The 21,941-nt window shown below is 32.8% G+C and overlaps 2 protein-coding genes across 6 annotated transcripts; both read right to left on the bottom strand.

The window, feature by feature from the left end:
* Positions 1 to 5,168: 5,168 nt before the first annotated feature.
* Positions 5,169 to 8,145, bottom strand: LOC140887389 (uncharacterized). Of its 5 annotated transcripts, none has more exons than XM_073294610.1 (3): positions 7,831 to 8,145; positions 6,740 to 7,776; positions 5,169 to 6,071 (listed from the first exon to the last, which is right to left on the bottom strand). In XM_073294610.1, exons 2-3 carry the CDS (start codon positions 6,814 to 6,816, stop codon positions 5,246 to 5,248), a joined length of 903 nt encoding a protein of 300 aa, XP_073150711.1. In that variant the 5' UTR covers positions 6,817 to 7,776; positions 7,831 to 8,145; the 3' UTR covers positions 5,169 to 5,245. The 5 variants fall into 5 exon arrangements, with proteins under 5 accessions (XP_073150711.1, XP_073150712.1, XP_073150714.1 ...); XM_073294611.1 differs by having other exon boundaries at positions 6,740 to 6,794; positions 6,948 to 8,145; XM_073294613.1 differs by lacking the exon at positions 6,740 to 7,776.
* A 752-nt stretch (positions 8,146 to 8,897) lies between these two features.
* On the bottom strand, positions 8,898 to 9,754 carry LOC140887390 (uncharacterized). Its single transcript, XM_073294615.1, has 2 exons — positions 9,219 to 9,754; positions 8,898 to 9,070 (listed from the first exon to the last, which is right to left on the bottom strand). The coding sequence occupies exons 1-2, from the start codon at positions 9,636 to 9,638 to the stop codon at positions 8,996 to 8,998; spliced, it is 495 nt and encodes a 164-aa protein (XP_073150716.1). The 5' UTR covers positions 9,639 to 9,754; the 3' UTR covers positions 8,898 to 8,995.
* Between the last annotated feature and the right edge of the window lie 12,187 nt (positions 9,755 to 21,941).

The following is a 21,941-nucleotide window of genomic DNA, read 5'->3' on the forward strand; positions in this document are numbered from 1 at the left end:
ACAGAGATCCGAGATTCACCTCAGCGTTTTGGAAGAGTCTGCACACAGCTTTGGGGACTAGACTTTTGTTCAGTACAGCTTTTCATCCCCAGACAGATGGTCAGTCCGAGAGAGTGATCCAGGTTCTCGAAGATCTTTTGAGAGCTTGTGTCATCGATTTTCGAGGATCTTGGGAGACTAGACTGCCATTAGTGGAGTTTACCTATAACAACAGCTTTCAGTCGTCTATAGGTATGGCTCCATATGCAGCACTGTATGGGAGGAGATGCAGATCTCTGGTGCATTGGGATGAGGTTGGTGAGAGGATTTTGTTGGGTCCAGAGATTGTGCAGCAGACAGCTGACATAGTGACGCAGATTCGAGACAGGATGAGGACAGCGCAGAGTCGGCAGAAGAGTTATGCAGATGCCAGACGACGCGATTTGGAGTTCGCGGTAGGTGATCACGTATTCTTGAAGGTGTCACCTATGAAGGGAGTAGCGCGTTTTGGACGGAGAGGCAAGCTTAATCCGAGATACATAGGGCCATTCGAGATCTTGGAGCGAGTTGGCACGTTGGCCTATCGTTTAGCTCTACCTCCAGGGCTAGCGGCAGTGCACAACGTTTTCCATGTATCCATGCTTCGGAGATATGTCTCCAATCCGTCGCATGTGTTGGATTTTGAGCCCTTACAGTTGCCACCAGATCTTGTATACGAGGAGAGACCAGTGCGGATCTTGGCTAGAGAGGAGCGGAGGCTTAGGACGCGGGTCATACCGATGGTCAGAGTCCAGTGGCTGAATCACTCGGAGGAGGAAGCTACTTGGGAGACCGAGGAGGATACGAGGACTCGCTACCCGGAGTTGTTCGGGTAAGTACTTTAATTTCGAGGACGAAATTCAATTTAAGGGGGGGAGAATTGTAACACCCGGTATTTTTAATTACATAAATCCGCCTGCATAATTAGGATATTTAATTATTTAAATTTATGATTTATGGGTTAAATAATTATGTGAATTATTTATGCATGATTTAATTTATTTTTAAGCATTTAACCCATAATTAGTGATTTTTATGATTTTTAGTATTTTTATTATTTAATCGCGTAGACGGGACCGTGGACGGACGAGATGACAACTTTCTAGCCAAATTATTTTATGAGCCTTTTTGGAGCATTAAAATATTATTTTGAGTGTTATTATCTCAAAATTTTAAGTATTTAATTTTATTTAATTTTAGGGGTCTTTTTTATCCAAAATTAGTCAAAATATTGACTTTTTAGTATTTTTAAAATTCCCCTCAATTATTATTTCGAGATTTATTTTATGTTATCAAATTTCTAAAGTTTAATTAAGAGTTTAAGTTATATATTTAATATATTTAAAACCTTTTATATTTAATTACTAAACCTATATTTAATTAACACCAAAATTAAAACCTAAAACCCTACTAGCCGATTATTTTCTTCCTTTCCATCAGCCGACATCCACCTCCACCATCTTCTTCTTCTTCGAACCAACCTCCAAGAAGACTCCATAGCCGGTTTTCAAGGTTCCAAGCAAGCCAAAGTCGTCCCGTCGTCCCGAAGTCCTTCCTACACGTGTTATATCCATATCAACGGTGAAAGGCATGATTTTCCTTCTCATTTTAACGTCATATCAGTATATATTATGTAAGTTATGGTAGGCATCGAAATCTTTTGAAAACTTTTTCAGAAAAATCGATTTATGTGGTTTTAGGCGCATTGTTCTTCGATTTCATATGCATGCTCACGTTTTTCATGCCCATGGCTAGGTGGTCTGCTGGTCCATGGTTAGAGGGGTTCCTTGGGGTCCCTAGGGTCGAGTGGTAGGGTCAGACATGGGCTGGAGATGGCTAGGAAGAGACTGGGCATGGCTGCACAAAATCTGTGCTGTTCGCGCAGGTTTAGGATGTCAAGGAAGGGAGCTTCGTTCTCCTTCCTCAGACCACGGTTTAGGGTAAGGTCGGTTGGGTTAGAACCCCCTTTAAGTTTTCTAAGTTTTTGCAAAAGGTTCCATGGTCTTTCGTGGTCGGAGCTTCGAGAACGAACGGTTCTCCCGCAGCTGCTCGGGTCTGCGCGACAGTGCAGAAGGGCCGGGTGGCAGAGCTTCGTTCTCACTCCATAGTCGACGGTTTGGGCTGGTTCTTGGCTTGTTGGAAAGGCCTGGATGTGAGCTAAGTCCTAGGGGTGGCCCTCCGGCCGGTGGGTGGTCGGAGCAAGGCGGCCGCCGGGAATTTTGGTTGCTGCTCACAGTGGCCGAACAGTTTTGGGAAGGGGGTGATCGGGCTAGGGTTTTTGGGCATGGTCCGGGTTGGGTCAGGTGCTCGGGTCGGGTCAGTAAGTTAGTGGGTCGGGTTAAGTGGGTCCGGGTCCGGGTTTGGTGGGCCGGGCTCGAGTCTTTTTATTTTTAAAATATTTTATGAATTAATGGGTTTTTGAGGCAATTTAATTGAAATAAAATTATTTGGACTCCCAAATAATTTTATTTGGACTTTTAAAATTTTAATTAAGTTAGTCCATTAATTTTATGGGCTTTTGGGCCCATGAAAGTTATTGGGCCAGTCTTTGGGTTTTTGGGCCCAATGGGCCAGTTTCAGTGTTATTGGGCTTAGTGTAAATTTAATGGGCTTAATTAATTTAATTAGGCTTAGATTAATTAATTGGGCTTAAAGTTTAAGATATTGGGCTTAAGTATGTTAATGTGCCAGATTTAAGTTAATGGGCTTGAGTGTAGGGCCAGCAGTCCAGAACCATCCATGAGAAAATTGCATGTGTCCTGATTATATATTTAATTATTTTTTATGCATTTAATTTATTTTAATATTTATATGTTAGTAAGAAAATTAAATTAAATATATATGAAGGACACACCATTTATTTAAGTACATGCATTCATGAAATCAATTTTTATGCTAGGATTTAATTTCTATGGTTGAGCAAATAAAATATTTTAGGTGGAAATTGAAGTAGTGTGGCCATTTATGTATGGGCAGTTTTCTGCCATTTATGTATGGGTGGTTCGCCACCAGCCTCGTACGATGGTTTCTTAGACTGATCAGTCGCACTATGGGTCACACTTACGGATAGGACCATTCGATGTTAAGAAAATAAATGCTCAACAACTCAAGTATGTATGTTATGTATTATGTTATTTATGTTTATTTAAATAAGTTATGGTAAGTAATTTTTAAGCATGCTCATTCATGTATATGTATGTATTAGTATTAAATTGTTTTAAATTATTTTGAACCCTTGTTAGTATGCATGTTGGGCCTCTAGGCTCACTACCCTGATATGGTGCAGGTGAGTACGTAGAGGAGCAGGTTACTCCTACCGGTGGTGAGGACGTATGAGCAGCGCTGCAGTAGCCCCGTGACCGTGACAGCTTCTGAGTCACCATGTTTGAGTGTCATGATACATTTTAATATTTTTATTGGTTGAGGTTTATTGGAATATTTTATTAAATATTTTTAGTGCATGCACACATTTTATTATTTTATTTATGCAGTATATTTTTAATTCTAGGGTTGACTCAGATGTTTAATTATTTTAAGGATTGCATTTTTCTTAAGTATTTAATTATTTATTTATTTAGTCATGAATTGATTTTAAGTATTTTATACAGTGCATATATGTATGGGCATATATGTACATATTTCTTTTAGTAGTATATAAAAAAAAAAAAATTTCCGCATATTTATTTATTATAGAGTTAGGGTCGTTTCACAGCAAGTGCAGCCACAACAATTTGGCCAATTTCCTGGAAGACCATCGTTCAGGCCATATGCTCATGTACCGCAGTTTGCTCCTACACAGTCTTATGTTCCGGTACAGCCAACGCAGCAACCTAGGTATCCATCTCCTCGGAGTCGGCAGTGTTTTACAGGGCCACAGCAGGCTCAAGTGCATGCCATGACTCAGGATCATGCACAAGATGCACCTGGGGGAGTCATTGCAGGTATTTGTTATATTTTTGAGTATCCTGCACGTATCTTGATAGACATAGTAGCATCTCATTCCTTTTTATCTGTTACATTTGCTGATGAGCATGAGATTGTTTTTACTCCGTTGTTGGATATTGTGTCTGTAGCTACTACTGCTGGTGTTTTCTTGATATCTAATGAGATAGTTTTGAATTGTGTGATTAGATTTGAGGATAAGATCATGATAACCAATCTAATCAAACTAGCTATGTCTGATTTTGACTGTATTTTGGGTATGGATACACTGATGAATTGTAGAGCTACTGTTGATTGTTTTCTTTTTATGATGTGGTTGTTTGTGATTCAATAACAGGTTATCCAGGGGGATTTGACGCATATGGTGGAGCGTCATCTAGTGGTACCCAGTGAGTCGAGCGTGGAGTCGAGTTCCCAGATATATGTATATATCAGATTAGCGAGTTTTATATTTTCCGGGGAATGTCATGTGTATCTGTATTGATAGTTTTTACTTTGTTGGTGTGATTGAGTCTTGCCGGATCTGCATGTGATTAGTCATTGCCAGTGCGGCTATAGGTTTGTAAATTGATGGTGTGACTCTATTTTCGAGTATATATTGTTTTGTACAGGTTTTTTGGGATGTCCTGTTTACGAATAGGTCATGCCAAAATTTTTGTAGGCCCAAAACGCAAAAATTTAACTCGTTTTTGCTGTTTACATTAATTAATCCTGATTGTTTGATCATTAAATATTAAATCAGGACACGGGCCCTTTCATTTTGCCGCCGATCGGCGAACGGCGCGGTTGCCGGAAATCGCGTTCGAACAGTTTGCGAGAAACCTTATGAAATCGGTATCACTATCTAGCTCTCGTCGAAAGGATTCTGAATGTATATTTACTTTTGAAAATCGATAACCGACGGAAAAGTTACAACGATTTGAAGCGATGAAGAAATTTGAAAAGTAAAAAATAGAGAACGGACGCGACCTCAGAAGAAAGAGAAAGGTGATGATATATATCTTATATTTATAAATCTATATATAGATATATATCCATTAAAATATGTTTCAGTTTAATGTGTGTCTTATTTTATTAATTCGGGGTTACAACTTGACCCGGTTCGAGTTATTTCAATTTTTGTGTACTCTATAAATAAAATATGTATTTTATTATCGTCTATAAATCGATATTTATTAATACATATTTTTAACACACAAATTACTTATCATATTAAAATCGGGTCCTTACACGGGGTGGACTTATCGAGCTAAAGGTAAACCCATTGGTATATGTGAAGGTAAATTTATTGGTGTATGTGAAATACTTCCAGCTCCTTGAGAAACAGATGCTGGGATTGATCACCCCTGAATAGAATTGCTTCAATATTCTTTGCCTTTTCTACTGCTTTCATATAAGTCGATGGAGTTCCAGTAATTACCAACGTATGGATCGTTCGTGTAAGCCCCTTCATAAAATGTGAAAACTTTGACCAATCATTTTTTGCAACATGTGGGACATAAGGCAGAAGAGCAGAAAACTGAGAAGCATATTCAAAAACAGATTTATTGCCTAGCACCAACATATTAAATTCATCATCTTCAGCAGAATAATAGGATGGTGGTGCATAATCCTGTACAAATTGAGTACGAAATACTTCCCATGTGATCTTTTCATCAGAATCAAAAAGTGTTTCTGCTGTCGTTTCCCACCAAAGTTGCGCACGTTCTTTAAGCTGAAACGGAACTAACTTCAATCGAATTTCATCTTGATACTCTAGTCCATTAAACATAGTGTTGAGACTTTTCAACCAGTTTGCAGCTTTTTCACTTCCTTCATTGCCAAAGTACTTTTGAGGACGCAACTCTTGAAATTGAGAAATAACTAGGCGTATTCCTCCCATCTTCTCAATCAATTTAGCCATTTCTGGATCAGCCTCAGCCTGGAAAACTTTTCCCTTGTCAGGATTTACCCGTGGCTGTTGTTCCACCTCTAATTCCACATCTTTCGGAGGCTGGACAGCTGGTCGACCACGTTTTCCTCTGACAATATCATCAAGATTTCTAATATTTTCTGCTGCAAACTCTTCTACAACTTCTTTTCCTTTTTTACCTCTTCCTCCCAGTGCCATTCTACAAGACACAAGGATTTAAATACAAACAGAAATATCGTAACTAACATATGACTATTAGAGGAACTCAGAGTTCTAAAGATAATTCATAAACTAAGTTCCAAATCCAATAATGACTAGTTCTATCAAATAAGTTCAAATAATAAACACAACAAGTAAGTCTCGTAAGAACAAGTGGTCACACATACGCAAACATTTTGTTAGTGTCTAAACTCGAGTGTCCTATACTCTAATTCGAGCATATCCCAATTTATCTCTGATACCAAGTGAAAGGGCCCGTGTCCTGATTTAATATTTAATTATCAAACATTCAGTATTAATTAATGTAAACATCGTAAACAAGTTAAAAATTTGCGTTTTGGGCCTACAGAAAATTCGGCATGACCTATTCGTAAATAGGACATCCCAAAAACATATACAACACAACTAACATAATATACTCGAATATAGAGTCACATCACCAATTTACAAACTTATAGCCGCACTGGCCAGGACTAAACACATACAGAGCCGGCAAGGCTCAACACACAAACAACAATCCAAAATAAAGTAAAAACTATCAATACAGATACACAGGGCATGTACCCGAAAAATATAAAACTCGCTAATATGATATATATATATATATATATATACATATATGGGAACTCGACTCCACACTCAACTCACTGTGTACCACTAGATGACGCTCCACCAGATGCGTCAAATTCCCCCGGATAACCTGCTATGGAATCACAAACAACCATAGCATAAAAGAAAACAGAGGTCGGACCCCGATGAACTAGGAAAATTACGACAAATATAACTTACATGAATAAAATCAAGTAAAATGCAATGAAATGCAATGCGTGACAGGTATCAATGTAATAAAGGATACCAAATGGAGTCCAAATAATCGTATCACAATAATCGCATTGGCCACCCGTGCCAGGAACGCAGCAGACCTCGAATCATCACTGCTCAACCACGCACGTAGCATCGAGGGCGACGGGAGCTACCCAGCCTACCTCATGTTGTCATCAGGAGCCCGAGGGCGACGGGAGCGATCTGGCCTGCCTCGTGCCCATATTTGGAGTGTGCTAAATCCTATATCACTAGCTCCAGAGATGACTCAATACATCTCAAGATATCAATATAAATAGCAGTCAACGGAGTCAAGGCTCAACGTGCTATGAAAAATTGTCAACGTGCTTATTTGACGAATATCCCTTAATATTTTCCAATAAAAATGTATTTGAAATTTATTTTATTTTAGTAAAAAAAAAATAGGGATTATTCTCAATTCGTCACATTAACAATCAATGTAAACGAGTGAATGCAATCATATAATCCAGATAAGCACATAAAACATGTTATCACTCATTACAAAATACTTAATATCATTACATGTCATTATAGGCATCGTAATATATACAATTCATACGTACCTCAACCAAAACTTAATTTACCACATAAATATCTCAAGTATTTTTCGAATAGTCCAATTTTGTGAAAAAACATTTGTTTCATATTAATTCCTATTTCTTTGTATAAATCTGAGAATTATCGAAATAAGTCTATAAATCAACTAATATTTTCAAATATTCATATTTCATATTAAATATCCTATCCAAACAATGAATGTACGACTCCTGAATGTCGAAATACCCAAATTAAAACAATCCAAAAATTCCATTCGATACCTCGAATCCCCAAAAATGTTGTTCCTACATCCAAAACACAACAATTATCAATTATATGCGAATTAAAAATCTGCTCACACTTATACAGCTTCTGACTATCAAGCTAAACTAATGATTCGAACTCCCGACGTCCCAAGAACTCAAGTACAAGTAACGGCGGTGGTTCGGTGCGGCGAACGGCGGCGACTGATCGGAGGTAGGTTTCAGGTAATGTGATAAAACCTTACGAAATTGGTATCACTATCTAGCTCTCGTCAAGAGAATTCCGAATCTACATTTATCTTTGAAATCCGGCCAAAAACAAAGAAAATATGAGCGTTTAAAGTGAAAGAAAAAAATTTTGAAAAGAAAAGAATGAGGATCGGGAAAGCAGAGAAGATAACGATGATGATTAACGAGAAGAGAGGTTATATATATCATATAGCTATTAGATACATATTGGTTTAAACGTGGGTTTTATTTTATTAATTTGGAATTGGATTTTGACCTCGCTTGAGTTATTTTAATTTTTGTGTCCTATATTTTAATATCATCTATAAATCGATATTTATTAATATATATTTTTAACACAAATAATTTATTTGACTTTATTATTTAAATTTTGCACTTTAAAATTTATTAATATATATTTTTAACACAAATAATTTATTTGACTTTATTATTTAAATTTTGCACTTTAAAATAATTAACACTAGATCTTGCCAATTTAATTTACAAATTAATATCGGATCGTTACAATATGAACCATTGACTAGACCATTGGCAATCGACAAAATCCAAGTTCACATTCAAAGCCGACTCCTCCCGTGTCCAATAAAATCTCGGTCAAAAGTGTTATGCTGACTATAGTCTTCCTCATGGGTCATGACAGTTCATCTATAGCTATTTTTCGATTCATCATTGATACGACATATGTAATGGATCGTGCTTGTGGATATGCACCACATAATTGAAAAAAGAATATAATTTGAGCTATGCATTTACCGATGATGATATTATAATGCGATTTGAAAATTCAGTTTCATAATAAATTGAAAGCGCTAGCTGTTACCGAATGTACAACAAACATAAGCATTTTGAACCACTGTTGAGAGAAATAGCTTAAAATCGGAAAAAAAAAAAAAAAAAAAAAGTGCGAAAAGGTATATAACCTATTTTAATTTTTTGACTCTCGTATTATTATTCTTGAATTACAGCGAGAAAAACTCAAAAGAACAACAAACAAATACAAAAGGGAAGAAAATTAGAAGAAAGCAGTCAAGACAGCCTCCCCAAGGACATGCCCTTCAATGGCCTCCACCACCTTATCCTTTGTTACCTGCAAATTCAAAACAAATACAACTAATGAAGCAACCAAATCGCAAAATACATATGTTAGCTAGTCTAATTATATTTATTTCGTATTTCTCTGATTTTTTATTTTTTTTAAAAAAAAAAATTAAAATGCGGATTAAATTTCTTCTGACCTTATTACCAAGGTGCAATTCATCATCTAAAGCATATATCTTGAACTCGAACCGATGACCATGGTTAGGCATCTTAGGCCCATTCCAACCGGGCTTCTTCAAATCACTATACCCTTCTGTTATCTGAGCATAATCTCCCGACTCCTCTTTCTTGCCGGAGAATCCCTCCGGCAGCCCCTTCAGCGACGGAGGGATGTTCACCACCACCCAAACGGTCCACGGCACGATCGGCCCGGCGGGGTCCGGCGCATCAACGTCCAGCACGATCAGGGCCAGGCTTTTTGTCCCGTCGGGCACATTGTACCATTGCAGCGGCGGAGATATGTTTTTCTTGGCGCCTTGGCCTTCTTCCGTGTACTGCCTCGGTAGCCTCCCCTCGTCGTTTATGTTGGGCGACACCAGCCTGAATTCATCTGCCATTCTTTCGATTGAAAATATATAGTCTTGTTGATGTAGATGGGATTCAATTTCTTGATTAATTAAACCAAACTTCGGTAACTAGCTATTTTGGTCCGATTCAAGAAAAATATATATAGACGTTCAATTTTATTATAATTAGTTGAGGCGAATGGATATGTATAATCTGAATAAGTGACATCTGTGTTTTACGAGAAGGTTCGTCTTTGAAAAGCCAAGAACACGTGGTGCAGCTTGATGACACTGCTTCATAGATGTCTAATTAACATAACATATTATAGCTCCGACTAAAAATGATTAATTAAAATTGCTTGCACATGCTCTTGCTAATAATAATAATATACTTCACATAACCCAAAATATATATATACAAAATATATATATAATATGCTTTTCCTTGTAGATAAATCATTTAAGAATTTTATTAATCAAAGTTTTCGCTGAGTTAAATTAATTACGTTAGAAGTTTATATGATTTTTTTTTTTGGGACTCTATATATATATTTTTAGATGGATTGGTTTTCAATTTATTATTGATGAAGGTGGAAGGACTCGACCCAAAGCTAAAAAGAGCAAAACTTTGCGTTGAATTTTAATAGTGGGCTAGACTAAGATGAAGCCCGGTCCAACTCACTACCCTTGTACAAAAGACCATGTTCTATCAACTGGGACGTTTTCTAAGTTACTATTACTATCTCTAAATATGAAATGGAATACATAGAGAATAGTACTTTTAATCATTGTACATATGTAATTGTTATAATTTTCTATTGGCAACAAATTGTTAAGATTTTTTCAAACTAAAGAAATCCAAGAAAAATCGAAGTATTCGCTAGCTTACGCTTGGTGATCAAGAGAGACAGATACGGAGTCAAAGGAGGTCGGTGAGTTTGACCGCCTCTCTCATGGAAACTTCGATCCTATCTCATGGGGTAGATGGAACTCTCTCACTAGTCCAAATCATGTGGGCTCCACATCAATTATATTGATCCCACATAATTTGAACCAATCATGTGCTTCCATCTACCCGATGGGGTAGGACCGAATTTTTCCTCCCTCATTTCCTTCGAGCCTCTTCTAGTCATTCATCTTTCATTGATAAATATTTGTTCTTTAAAAATATTTTAGCACATTGTCACCTTTTAATTTATTCAAACTACAATCTCACTAACTCTTAAATACGGATTTTTTTAATTTAATAAATATTTTTTAAAAAAAAACTATTAATCCAAATGATGCAAAGACACAATTGTTCAATAAAAGTTCTTATAAAATTGTTATTTATTTTAATAGTGTTTTGGAAAATAAGAATAATGAAATTTCCACCTCTAATAAAATTTTCCTACTTCGTCACTGGCTCGATCCATAACCATTGGTTCCCTCGCCAATATGAATATAAATTTTTATTATATACTTGTATCATTTATTTAATAAAATAAAATATGGTAAATGTCTAACTCATATTGATATTATATATGTTGAAGTATGCTTCTATCAGATTGAATGGGAATAGAGAAGAGATCGGATCGAATAGTACAGATCAGATGAGCTCGGTGTTAAGATGAGTTCATGGACAGATCGTATACTGGGATCAGATCGATGTGATGGTCAGACGAGTCTTCGGATGAGTTCATGCAGATAGATTGCTCGAGTATTGTGACTTGGTTAGAAGTCAGATGAAGTGTTCAAGAAGCTATACGCTTGCAGGCAGATCGATGCAGATCGAAATACAAGGGCAGATCAAACTGATGAATGAAGACTTATCGGGCTAGACCATGTTGACTTTATAATTTGGTCATAAGTTACTATTGCACTACAAAAACAGTTGCCTATAAAAGCGGTTTTTATGAGTTATAGGAGCGGTTTTCAACCGCTCCTCAGCTTTTACCACCGGTTTCATTACCGCTCCTCTTATCAGTGGCCCTATATCTTATAAAAGCAGTTTTTTAAACCGATGGTACAAGTAGAAAAACCGCTCCTATTATTGGCTACAGGTGTGGTTTGAAACCGATTTTATTTGTCGTACATATAACAACGATTTCAAACCGCTTTGAAACAAAATAATTTAAGAGCGGTTTAAGTTCGATCTTGAAGCTGTTAAATATAAGAACGGTTTAAACTGCTCCAAATACCATGAATTAAAGAGTGGACACTAACCGTTCTTGAATAAATGGTTTTAGAAGCACATTTAAACTACTCCTAAAGTCAGAGGTTTGTGGTGGTTTAAAATCGCTCTTCATGTCAATGATTTAAGAGCATTGTTAAACCGTCTTTACAATAATTGATTTAGAACCATTTCCAAGTTCATGTTAATTCATGATTATGGAGCCAATTTCTTCACCACATCTTTTCAATATAGGATAGGATATAGAATTAAACGGTTTTATGTCTTTTAAAGCATATTTAGTAGTAGATTTCTTTTTTTTAATTAAATTTATTTTCCAAATTAAAATAAATAATTGAAAATATAATTTATCCATAAAAAAAAAAAAAATAAATACCATCAATTAAGTAACAAAATCCTTTAAATTTAACAATTAACAATTAACAAATTCAAATAGACAAATATTAACAAACTATTATTATCCACAAGTAGTAACATTTGAAAAACAAAAAACAAAAGTCTATTCGAATACTATCTCGTTCCCTGTGTGTATTAAGAAGATCTAAGATTACTCTTCTATATATTTGGTGGAGTTTGGTGGAGCATAATATGTTGCTTCGTAATAACTACCTGAATAATCCACAAGATAAAAAAAAACATATATAATTAGTCTTGCATATAATAATACTTAATAACTTTAATAAAATAGAAATAAAATTTTAATCAAATTATTATTAGTCAAATATCAGAACTTTCGTTTTGTTTCCACATACCTGTCGTGTGGTAGTGCAGCACAACCTCATTAAGCAAACCTGTAAAAAATTAGGAAAATTTATATGGAAAAATAATTTTGAAGAACCCAGACATGATATTGGCCCCGTTTGGTTTCAAAAGTTAGGCCAAAAAAGCATTTTTTTTAAGTGTTTTTCAGTTAACAAGGTGTTTAGCACTTTTTTGAGTCAAAATTAGAGCTTTTTTAAAAGCCAAAAATTGTAGCTTTTAAAAGCACTTATTTTAAAAAAATTCTACAAAATCCAAACGGGCTCATTACCTTCTCTTGTATCATCATCAATGGAAGCATCTCTTCTTTTCCTTTCTTTTCCTTTCTTTTTTACTTCATCGACATACTGAAAAAATAGAGCTCTGAAATGTGAAGAGATATGCGTTAATTGTACTGTGAAATCTCAATTACATATCATATTTAATGAAAGAAATTACGAAGCTAAAAAAATTAACATAAACAAAAATTGAATACCATCCTTCAAGGGCGGAACAAAAAAAGGGAGAAACAAGAATGAGAAATTATGGAAGAAGCAAGAGTAAGCAAGGAAAATAAATAATCGGTGATTTTGAAATGAGGGGCGCAAATTTTAAAAATTTTCAATTTTCAAGCGGGAGATAAGATTTTGGTTGTGGATTTGGATGTAAAACCCACGTACAAAATGATAGAAAAACACCAAATATTTGATCATTAATTTTTTTTAATATATAAATTTTTTTCTTATCGAAATGAAATTTCTTGTCTTTTATTAAAAAAATTAATTAAACTCATTTAAAATGGAATTTTGTCATGAAATCGTTCATTAAACTAAAAAAAATTTATGATCGAAAATATAAAGATTTTTAAATTAAATATGTTTACTTTTAACATAATCTTACTATTTAATTAAATTTTACTTCATTTAGCTCATAATAAGATTATAGTAATACCCAATATTTTATTTTTATGATACAAAAATGACGTGTATAAGTAATTTTGCTCTGATTATCATAAAATAATCTTTGTTTTTAAATCTTTAGTCTTATACCTATCCATATTTTAAAAAATTCAACCATATCTTTGTCTACATTTGAAAGTTTTTAGATAGTTCACTACTTCTAGCTAATATAAAAAATCATTAATTTGAAAATAACAAAAATTATCACGTTTAGATCGATATTTCAATTGTATAAGTACACATCGCTTGTAAAAAATACTAGTATATATTATATTCATTCTGTACATATTTTTCCGTCGGATCAATTATGATATATTTAATTAAATGAAAAATATGGATGGAATTGAACATTAAAAAATTTGTAGTTAAAAAACAATATCTATACTATTCATTAAACTTGCGTCATGTAACTAATCAACTTGGTCAGTCAATATGACACAAATACAGATTTATATTTATAGTCCTCCTACTTTAACTAAACGAATACAAATATCAACAAGAAAGAAGAAAAAAAATTAGCCATTCTAAAGAAGAGGAAATTATCTCATTAACATATATAGCTGAAAACTCATTATATATGTTTGAAAACCCATTTTCTTAAAAACCCAAAAATTGTATAGCACCCGCATTGCATATATCGATCACTAGTGTGTATAATTTGGGTATTATTAATAATGTAAAGTGTAGGGAATTTAAGATTTAAAAATATTATTGAATATAAAATGTTTGTAAACTAAATTATTTTAAGATAATGTATTGAAGTTATAAAAGAATAACTTAAAAGGAATACCAAATTTAATTTATATTTGATAATATAGTATAGATGATTATACATATATCTCACCAATAAAAATTATATATATATATATATATATATATATATATATACATATGAGTAGTTATCCCGTGAGGCGGGTCGATCTATACATACTTATAGTAAAATGTAATAATTTTGATATAAAATGTGATTTTTTCACGAGTCGGTCGGGTCAAATATATGTATCATAAATTATCCCGTAAGACGATCTCATAGGAATTTATGTATATGTTTTTATGCGTGTATGTTCATATATATATGTATAGTTTTGATCTCACACACCCTAGTGTGCAGGATTTTGTGAGCGATCATTGTATATATACATATAAGAAAACAATCAATTTGGTCCCCAAAATCATCATGTTTTGTGTTTTCATTATCTAAGTGGTCAAAGTTAAGCCTTAGTGCAATAACTTTGATTTTTATCAATCTTCGTTCATATGTCGGATTGTTAGCATGACACCAGAAATATTAGCAATATTCGATATCACATTTATATTTTTCGGTATCACGTCAATGCTCTAGAAAAATATGACTTAAAAAACAAAATTATTGTATTAAGACCCAAACGTCGACTATTTACATAACCAAAATCCAAAAAACAAAAAAGGCAAACTTACAAAAAACAAATCGACTATTTTCTTCACATATATATACAATGAAAGATGTGACCGCTGGTGAGGATTGTTATATTTCATATAAAGAAAATAAAATGAAATCAGATGAATTATACTTCGATAATACAAACCCGCCCATTTTAGACAAGTTTGATCTGATTTCATTCATTGAACCTAAAATCTCGTCAATGGCATCACTAACATTATTAACATTTTTTTTATTATTATTACTGTTATTTTATTATATTAATAACACTAATTAGTATGATTTGTATATTACCATTATCATTATTGACGTATGTAGAATAAAAACATCATTTCTCCAAAAAGTTGTTCAATATGAGCGGTTTATAGAAACAATTTACATCAACCACTTCTAAAAATATGTAATAAGAACAATTCGAGAAAACAATACTAAAATCATGAATCAATAAAAGCGGTTAATAGCAGCAATTTACATAAAAGCTGCTAAAAATATTCGGTAGGAGTGGTTAAAGAAGTGCTCCTAAATACGCGTGCAATAAAAGAAGTTTATAGCAACAGTTTATTCAGAACCGTTGCTAAAAATATTCGATATGAGCAGTTTCAAAATTGCTCCAACAAAGTATATCTATAAGAAAAGTTTACAGCAGCGGTCTATACAAACCGTTGCTAAATCTACTCAGTAAGAACAATTTCAAAACCTCTCTTAAAAGGTAAGGTAATAGAGACGGTTTAACTAAAACCGATTCTATTGGTCACCTTCCAAGAGCAGTGTTAAAACTGCTCCTAAAAGACCGCTCTTAAAAACAAGTTTTTTTGTAGTGTTGACCTAAAGCCCAAGATGAAAGTCGGTCTAATTCTCTATATAAGCAGATGAAAGCTGCCGCAACGATAATAACAGAAAAATCAAAATTCTTCAAAATATATTGAGAGAGAAGAAGGAGAGATTTCGGAGAAGAAAACTAAGCGTAGATTATGACGGGAAGATTCAAGTATCAATAGCTTGAATCGTGTCTGTATCTAGCTTGATAGTTTGTCTGAGTCCATCTTTGTAATAAGCTCTGTTCTTGAGCTTGGGTTGTTCTGTTGGGTGATTAACAAAAGTGTGTGTGTTGCTCTCCCGTGGACGTAGGAAAATCTTTGCCGAACCACGTAAATACTTGTGTCGTTTAATCGCTTTCGCGTGAGTTGATTGATTGATCTGTGTGTGTTGGTTATATCTGCTTTCTGAGATTATTGTTCTTATCTGTGTGTTTCGTTTGCCTGGTGAATTCTCGATCTTCAAATTCCGGATTGATTCCTAACAATATATTGAAAAATAAAAATATTTAGCGACTTATCAAATAATTATATAATAAATTATTATGAATTGAAGACAATGTTTAACTTTTTTGCTCGTCTTTTAGTGATATAAATTATGTATTCGTGATTTTTATTAATTATATTTAATAACGGAGTCAGATTTTATTTTTATCCAAATTAAAATTTTCTAACCTCTCAATTTTTTAATGTGTTTAACTTGTATCTTTTTATTTTTAAAATTTTTCACAGTCACAATATTGTTTGCTGTGAAGGATAATACATTGATTGATTAATCATTTTTGCTTTGTCCAATGCTTGGCTCAAGTTCTTCCAAGGATTAGTGTCATTCACCATTGTCTAATCCAAGTATATTGATTAAAAATCTTTATATTATTAATCCCTCATCATCCAATCTATGAACCAAACGGTGCCCCGACCGAACAAAATTTAATGTATAAAAAATAGAAAAAAAAAACTGGACACCCAAGCTACCACCGGGCGGAGCAAAACATGGCTCTCCTCTTCAGTGCGCCCCCTGAACAAAATTTCTGGGTCCGCCCCTGCCCCTGCCTCTACCCTCACCACAACAAAACAGATGAACGAAATCGACCCGGCTGCCATAGCATGAAGAAGGGCTCGATAAATACTTAATCACATGGTTAATTCATATTGTACACTCTCCTATCCGTCATATTTCACATATATATATATATATATATATCTTCTAACTTCATCTAAATTTAATTAAACGTTAAAATACTTAAAATAATCTCAGAACATTTTTTTTTATTACTGTCTATATATCGAATATATGAAATGCAAAGAGTTTATTATCCTCATGATTTAAAAAAAAAAATTGTATATTTCTGTAAAAGAACCCCAACTACCATGCATAATCGATCGGAATGTTAAAGTGGCTGAGAGATTTTGCGTACTTAATTGATTTAAAGAATCATGAAACTTTGCAGTGTCACATAACATCCATCTAACCTATATCTTAAAATTTTTAATCATTAAATAAATAAAATAATGATAATAATTTTTACACTTCCAAGAAACAGAAATTTAGGTGACTAAAAAGTAAACCCTACCTAGCTAGTGTTTGAAAAGATTAACTGTTTAACTCGTCATGCATGCTTCCTTCATTTACTGCTTTTAACATGGGTTTAGTTAAACTGTCTATTCTAAATAGTTCAAATAATATATAGCTCAAATATATATATATATATATATATATATATATATATATATCAATTATTATTAAGAAATTTGTTAATTGATAGCTCAAATATACGAAAATCTACGTGCTTTCCTCGGAAAAAAATATATTTTATAATTTGATCTACATTGAATTATGATTTTTTTTAATTGGTAAATTTAGATCTTTGTGTATAAGTTTCTATAAGGCGTAGAATATCGTAATTTAGGCCAATTTATAAGATCAATTTATTGCAATGATATTAAGAGATGAAATTCACATCTTTATAAAATCTAATAATTAAATATTTTTTAAAAAAAAAAAAATTGTGTACCCGACCTCTCTAGCTCGACCGGCCCATATATGATATATATATATATATATATATATATATATATATATATATAAACTGGATCTATATATATATATATAAACTGGATCTGCCTAAGTACGTGTACGTATATATTGATTATATATATAGATATATTATAGTACATGCATGCATGCATGGATGTACTTACAACAGGTCATTACATACGGTGTTGCTTGGGATTGAGAAGACAGTTAAAAGACAGGTAGGGGAATTAAATATTCAGTTGAACAAGTAATAATTATTAGGATTCTACCAACCCTGCCCTGCACGAGAAACCCGGAAACTCATGTGATTTTCACTGCTCCCCCTCTTTTTTATTTCATGACCAAGTTTTTTAATAAGCCATCTTCAATCACAAAAATCATTTTGATGCAAATTTTATATTAAAATAGTATAATTTTTACACCAAATATAACATTTATTTCCAACCCATTTACACCAAATGTTGCACTAAAAAAAATATTCTCGAAATATGTCTTTTATTTCACATATATTAATTATTATTATTCAATATTTTTAAATAAATAAATATTAAATTAATATTGATTAAATTAAATGAATTATTATAATAATTTATTATTATTATTTAATTATTAAAACAATAATTTAAATATTAAAGTATTATTTATAATTTTAAAAACAAATAAAATTCATTATTATTTTAAAAAAAATAAATATAATAATTTAAAAATAATAAAATAATTTTAAAATATATAAAAAAAAATTGGCGCAGCTATTTGGCCCAGGAGTTAATGGGGCGCTATTTTGTGCCCGGTTGGAGATTGATTTTGCACCAAAATGGTGTATTTTTGGTGCTCTGTTGGAGATGTCCTTAGTTGCTATATAAATTTATTTAACCTGTATGATAAAAAATATTTTTTTTTATGAATCAAGTCGAATTAAAATTTAATCTTAAAAAATTAACATGTAACGCGGTCTTGAGTGTTTTGTGCAAGTTTTTAATTATGAATAGTATAAATATCTGTTTTGTTTTTCTTAATATATTTGTGAATATTAATAAATTCCAAAATAATAAAATTTGATCGAGACAAGTGCAACTTTGTGTCACGAACATTAAGCAGTTAACGAAGATTTATCTTCATTTATTTTACAAAAAATATAATGTACATAGATTGAAGTTTTTTTTTTTAGAAAAAAAACTACGATGAAAGTGGTTCATTAATTAACGAAAGTTGCAACATTTCAGCGTTATATTTTTTATGTCGTTATGAATTTGATAATGCTATTCACAAAACTAAATCCGACTTTTAATTTTCAAATTAATAAATTTTGAGATAACTTTGTGTTATGAACATTAATTCAGCAGTTAACGAAGAGTATAATTTAAATTTATTTTAGAAAGTATATATATTCGTAAAATATAGAGCGTAAATAGCACAATCCATTTAATAGTACCATACAACATACAAGATACAATGGAAAATCTTTGTTCTAACAAATGTTGCACTTTGGTTTTTCCAATCAGTGATGAAGATACAAATCTAAAATTATGTACAGGGATGAAACTATGCCCCTTTTTTTCCTTTTCTAACAAAGTACGTTTTTTTAAAAAAATGAAAATTGCAACATTCCTTCGATATATATTTAAAATTTGGACATTTATGGTTCAAATCAGATCATAATATTGTATCTTTCAGTTATTTGTAATTTTAATAATTTGCTTGCAATTTAGTTCTGAAGTGACGGCAAATAATTAATAGGGAAAATTGCATATATCACCCTTGTGAAATTTCGTGTTAGCTAATAACCCCCCGTGAAAATTTTTTAAGCTAATAACCCCCTGTAATTCTAGATTTGTAGCATACACACATTTTTCAGCTAAAAATGACGAAAATACCCCTACATAAAATAAATGATAAATTAAATAGTTCATAAAAGTCGAGAGCATTTTCGTCATTTTTTAGCTAGAAGGGATGTGTATGCTACAAATCTAGAATCACAGGGGGTTATTAGCTTAAAAAATTTTCACAGGGAGTTATTAGCTAGCACGGGATTTTACAAAGGTGATATATGCAATTTTTCCTAATTAATAATATATATATTCATATCAGAACTCCTCCGAAAATAAACTAAACCTACAAGAACGAACTAAAATTGAATTTTTACGACCTAAAAGGCCAAAATATAACGCGACTAACGCATGTTATCAATATTGAAATTTATAAATATTTTCAATGTATATATATTTCTCACTAAGTACCTACACACTGAAATTCATGCTTGTTAGTCCATTGTAGAAATGATTCGGACAATAGTGCAAATGTGCAATATTGCATCTAGGAAATCTTGAGGGCTCCCCAAAATATCACTTTAATTTACTTTCCTTCAAACGTTGTAATTATGGTCGGAAAAAAGCCCCTTAGAAAGAAGTGCTAATTGGTGTAATACTTTACTCTCCTACGAGAAAGCAACCATTAAAAAATTATATATTAAAATTTTTTTACTTTCTTTAATTTCCTGGTGTAAAAAAGATAGTTTACGTATATGATTCACTAAATTTAATTGGGATTTGTCCCCCCAGCTACCTCGTTTAAATATAGGACTAGGTGATGTCATGTGCCAAATTAAAAATAATAATAATAATAATTTCATAATTTGTTTGTTGTGGATGTAGGATTTTGTTGATTTTGGAATTGAGTTATATATTTTTTAATATTAATATTTTATGTTAACACAGTCGAATTCACCATTTTTTTGGTCAATCCATGTCAGGGGTTGTAAAATCAAGAAGATTACATGGCCAATTTTAGTCAACTATAAAGTGGATTTTGTGATAATTTGGTGAGTGGATTGCTACTCGTACGTATGTGAGATATCTATTTCGGGGTATTCAAACATATGAGTAATACTCAAATCATGCATTTAGGTAGTGAGACCCTAGCATATGAGTAATACTCAAACCATGCATCCAACGATTCGTATTTTTACACATAGACGTAATTAATTATATATTATTGATGTGGCAAATCATGAGATATTATATCTATCATTGAAATATTTTTCATATGCTAGGTTGAAATCTACCTTATTTCTGATGGATTTGTTAAAATGGTAATGTAATACACTTGGAAAATCGCCACTTTTTTTAATCAATTAATCAAATGAGAAATTGGTTTATTTTACTTCTTTGGATCGGAGCTAGCTAGTGGTATTTCTTTATAAGATAGCGGTAATTTATTCTTACTTTATCGTGATTGTTATTGGATGAAAATTGGCCTCACCCGATCCTCTTCAACATATTATTAGTTTCTTTTTCTACCAGATTTGTGTGAGCGTGACTACACATACAAGCCCGAAAATCTAGATATAGTTCCTATATATGTTCAAGAAATTACTCTCGTAAGTGATCCACTTTGTCTAGCATGTTTAAGAGTTTTTCTCATATACACAACATTGTTTCGAACGACACTTATCTAGAAACTCTTTCAAACACTATCTTATACCGTATAGCAGAATCCATGTTCAAGTAAGCATGACTGCATAAATGATCAACTCAATTTCTCATAGAAGTCCAATATAACATTACATAAATATTAATTCACACATTTCACCAAACAACGTGGAACTGGAATTATATTATACAAAGCTAGACTCTTAAACTTGATTTTAAAAAAATAATTATATAACATGCACCTGTTATTAACGGATAACTAATGATATCATTATATCAACACTCCACTATATGTTATCTACGTACACTTCACTCTATGCATAAAAATTTACTTAGAAATGGAGTGCAAATCTCCTAAAAAAAGAACAAAACAAAGCCGTGACAAAAACCATGTATGTGTGTCTAGATATATATATATATATAAATATAAAATTGAAAATATGAGAATTTTGTTATTAGTAGCTTCATCGCACCTAACGCAGTACCATCAATCTCTCGCGCGCTATAGCCTATAAATATGGCGCATATAGACTACTTGATCTCCAAACTTCACAACCCTTAATTCGAAGAGAAATTAGAAGCCAATGGAATACACTACAATATTTCCAAACCCAAGCACTCCCACCGAATCCACTTCCCTTAAAAATGACAAGGAAGAGCATATAAGAAAAAATAACAAGAAGAAGCCCAACGGTGGTGCCACCATGAAGTTGTCCACAGACCCACAAAGCGTGGCGGCAAGACGGCGGCGCCACCGCATCAGCAACAGGTTCAAGATTTTGC

Source organism: Henckelia pumila, chromosome 3 (genome assembly GCF_033568475.1).
Source record: "Henckelia pumila isolate YLH828 chromosome 3, ASM3356847v2, whole genome shotgun sequence".
Lineage (NCBI taxonomy): Eukaryota > Viridiplantae > Streptophyta > Magnoliopsida > Lamiales > Gesneriaceae > Henckelia > Henckelia pumila.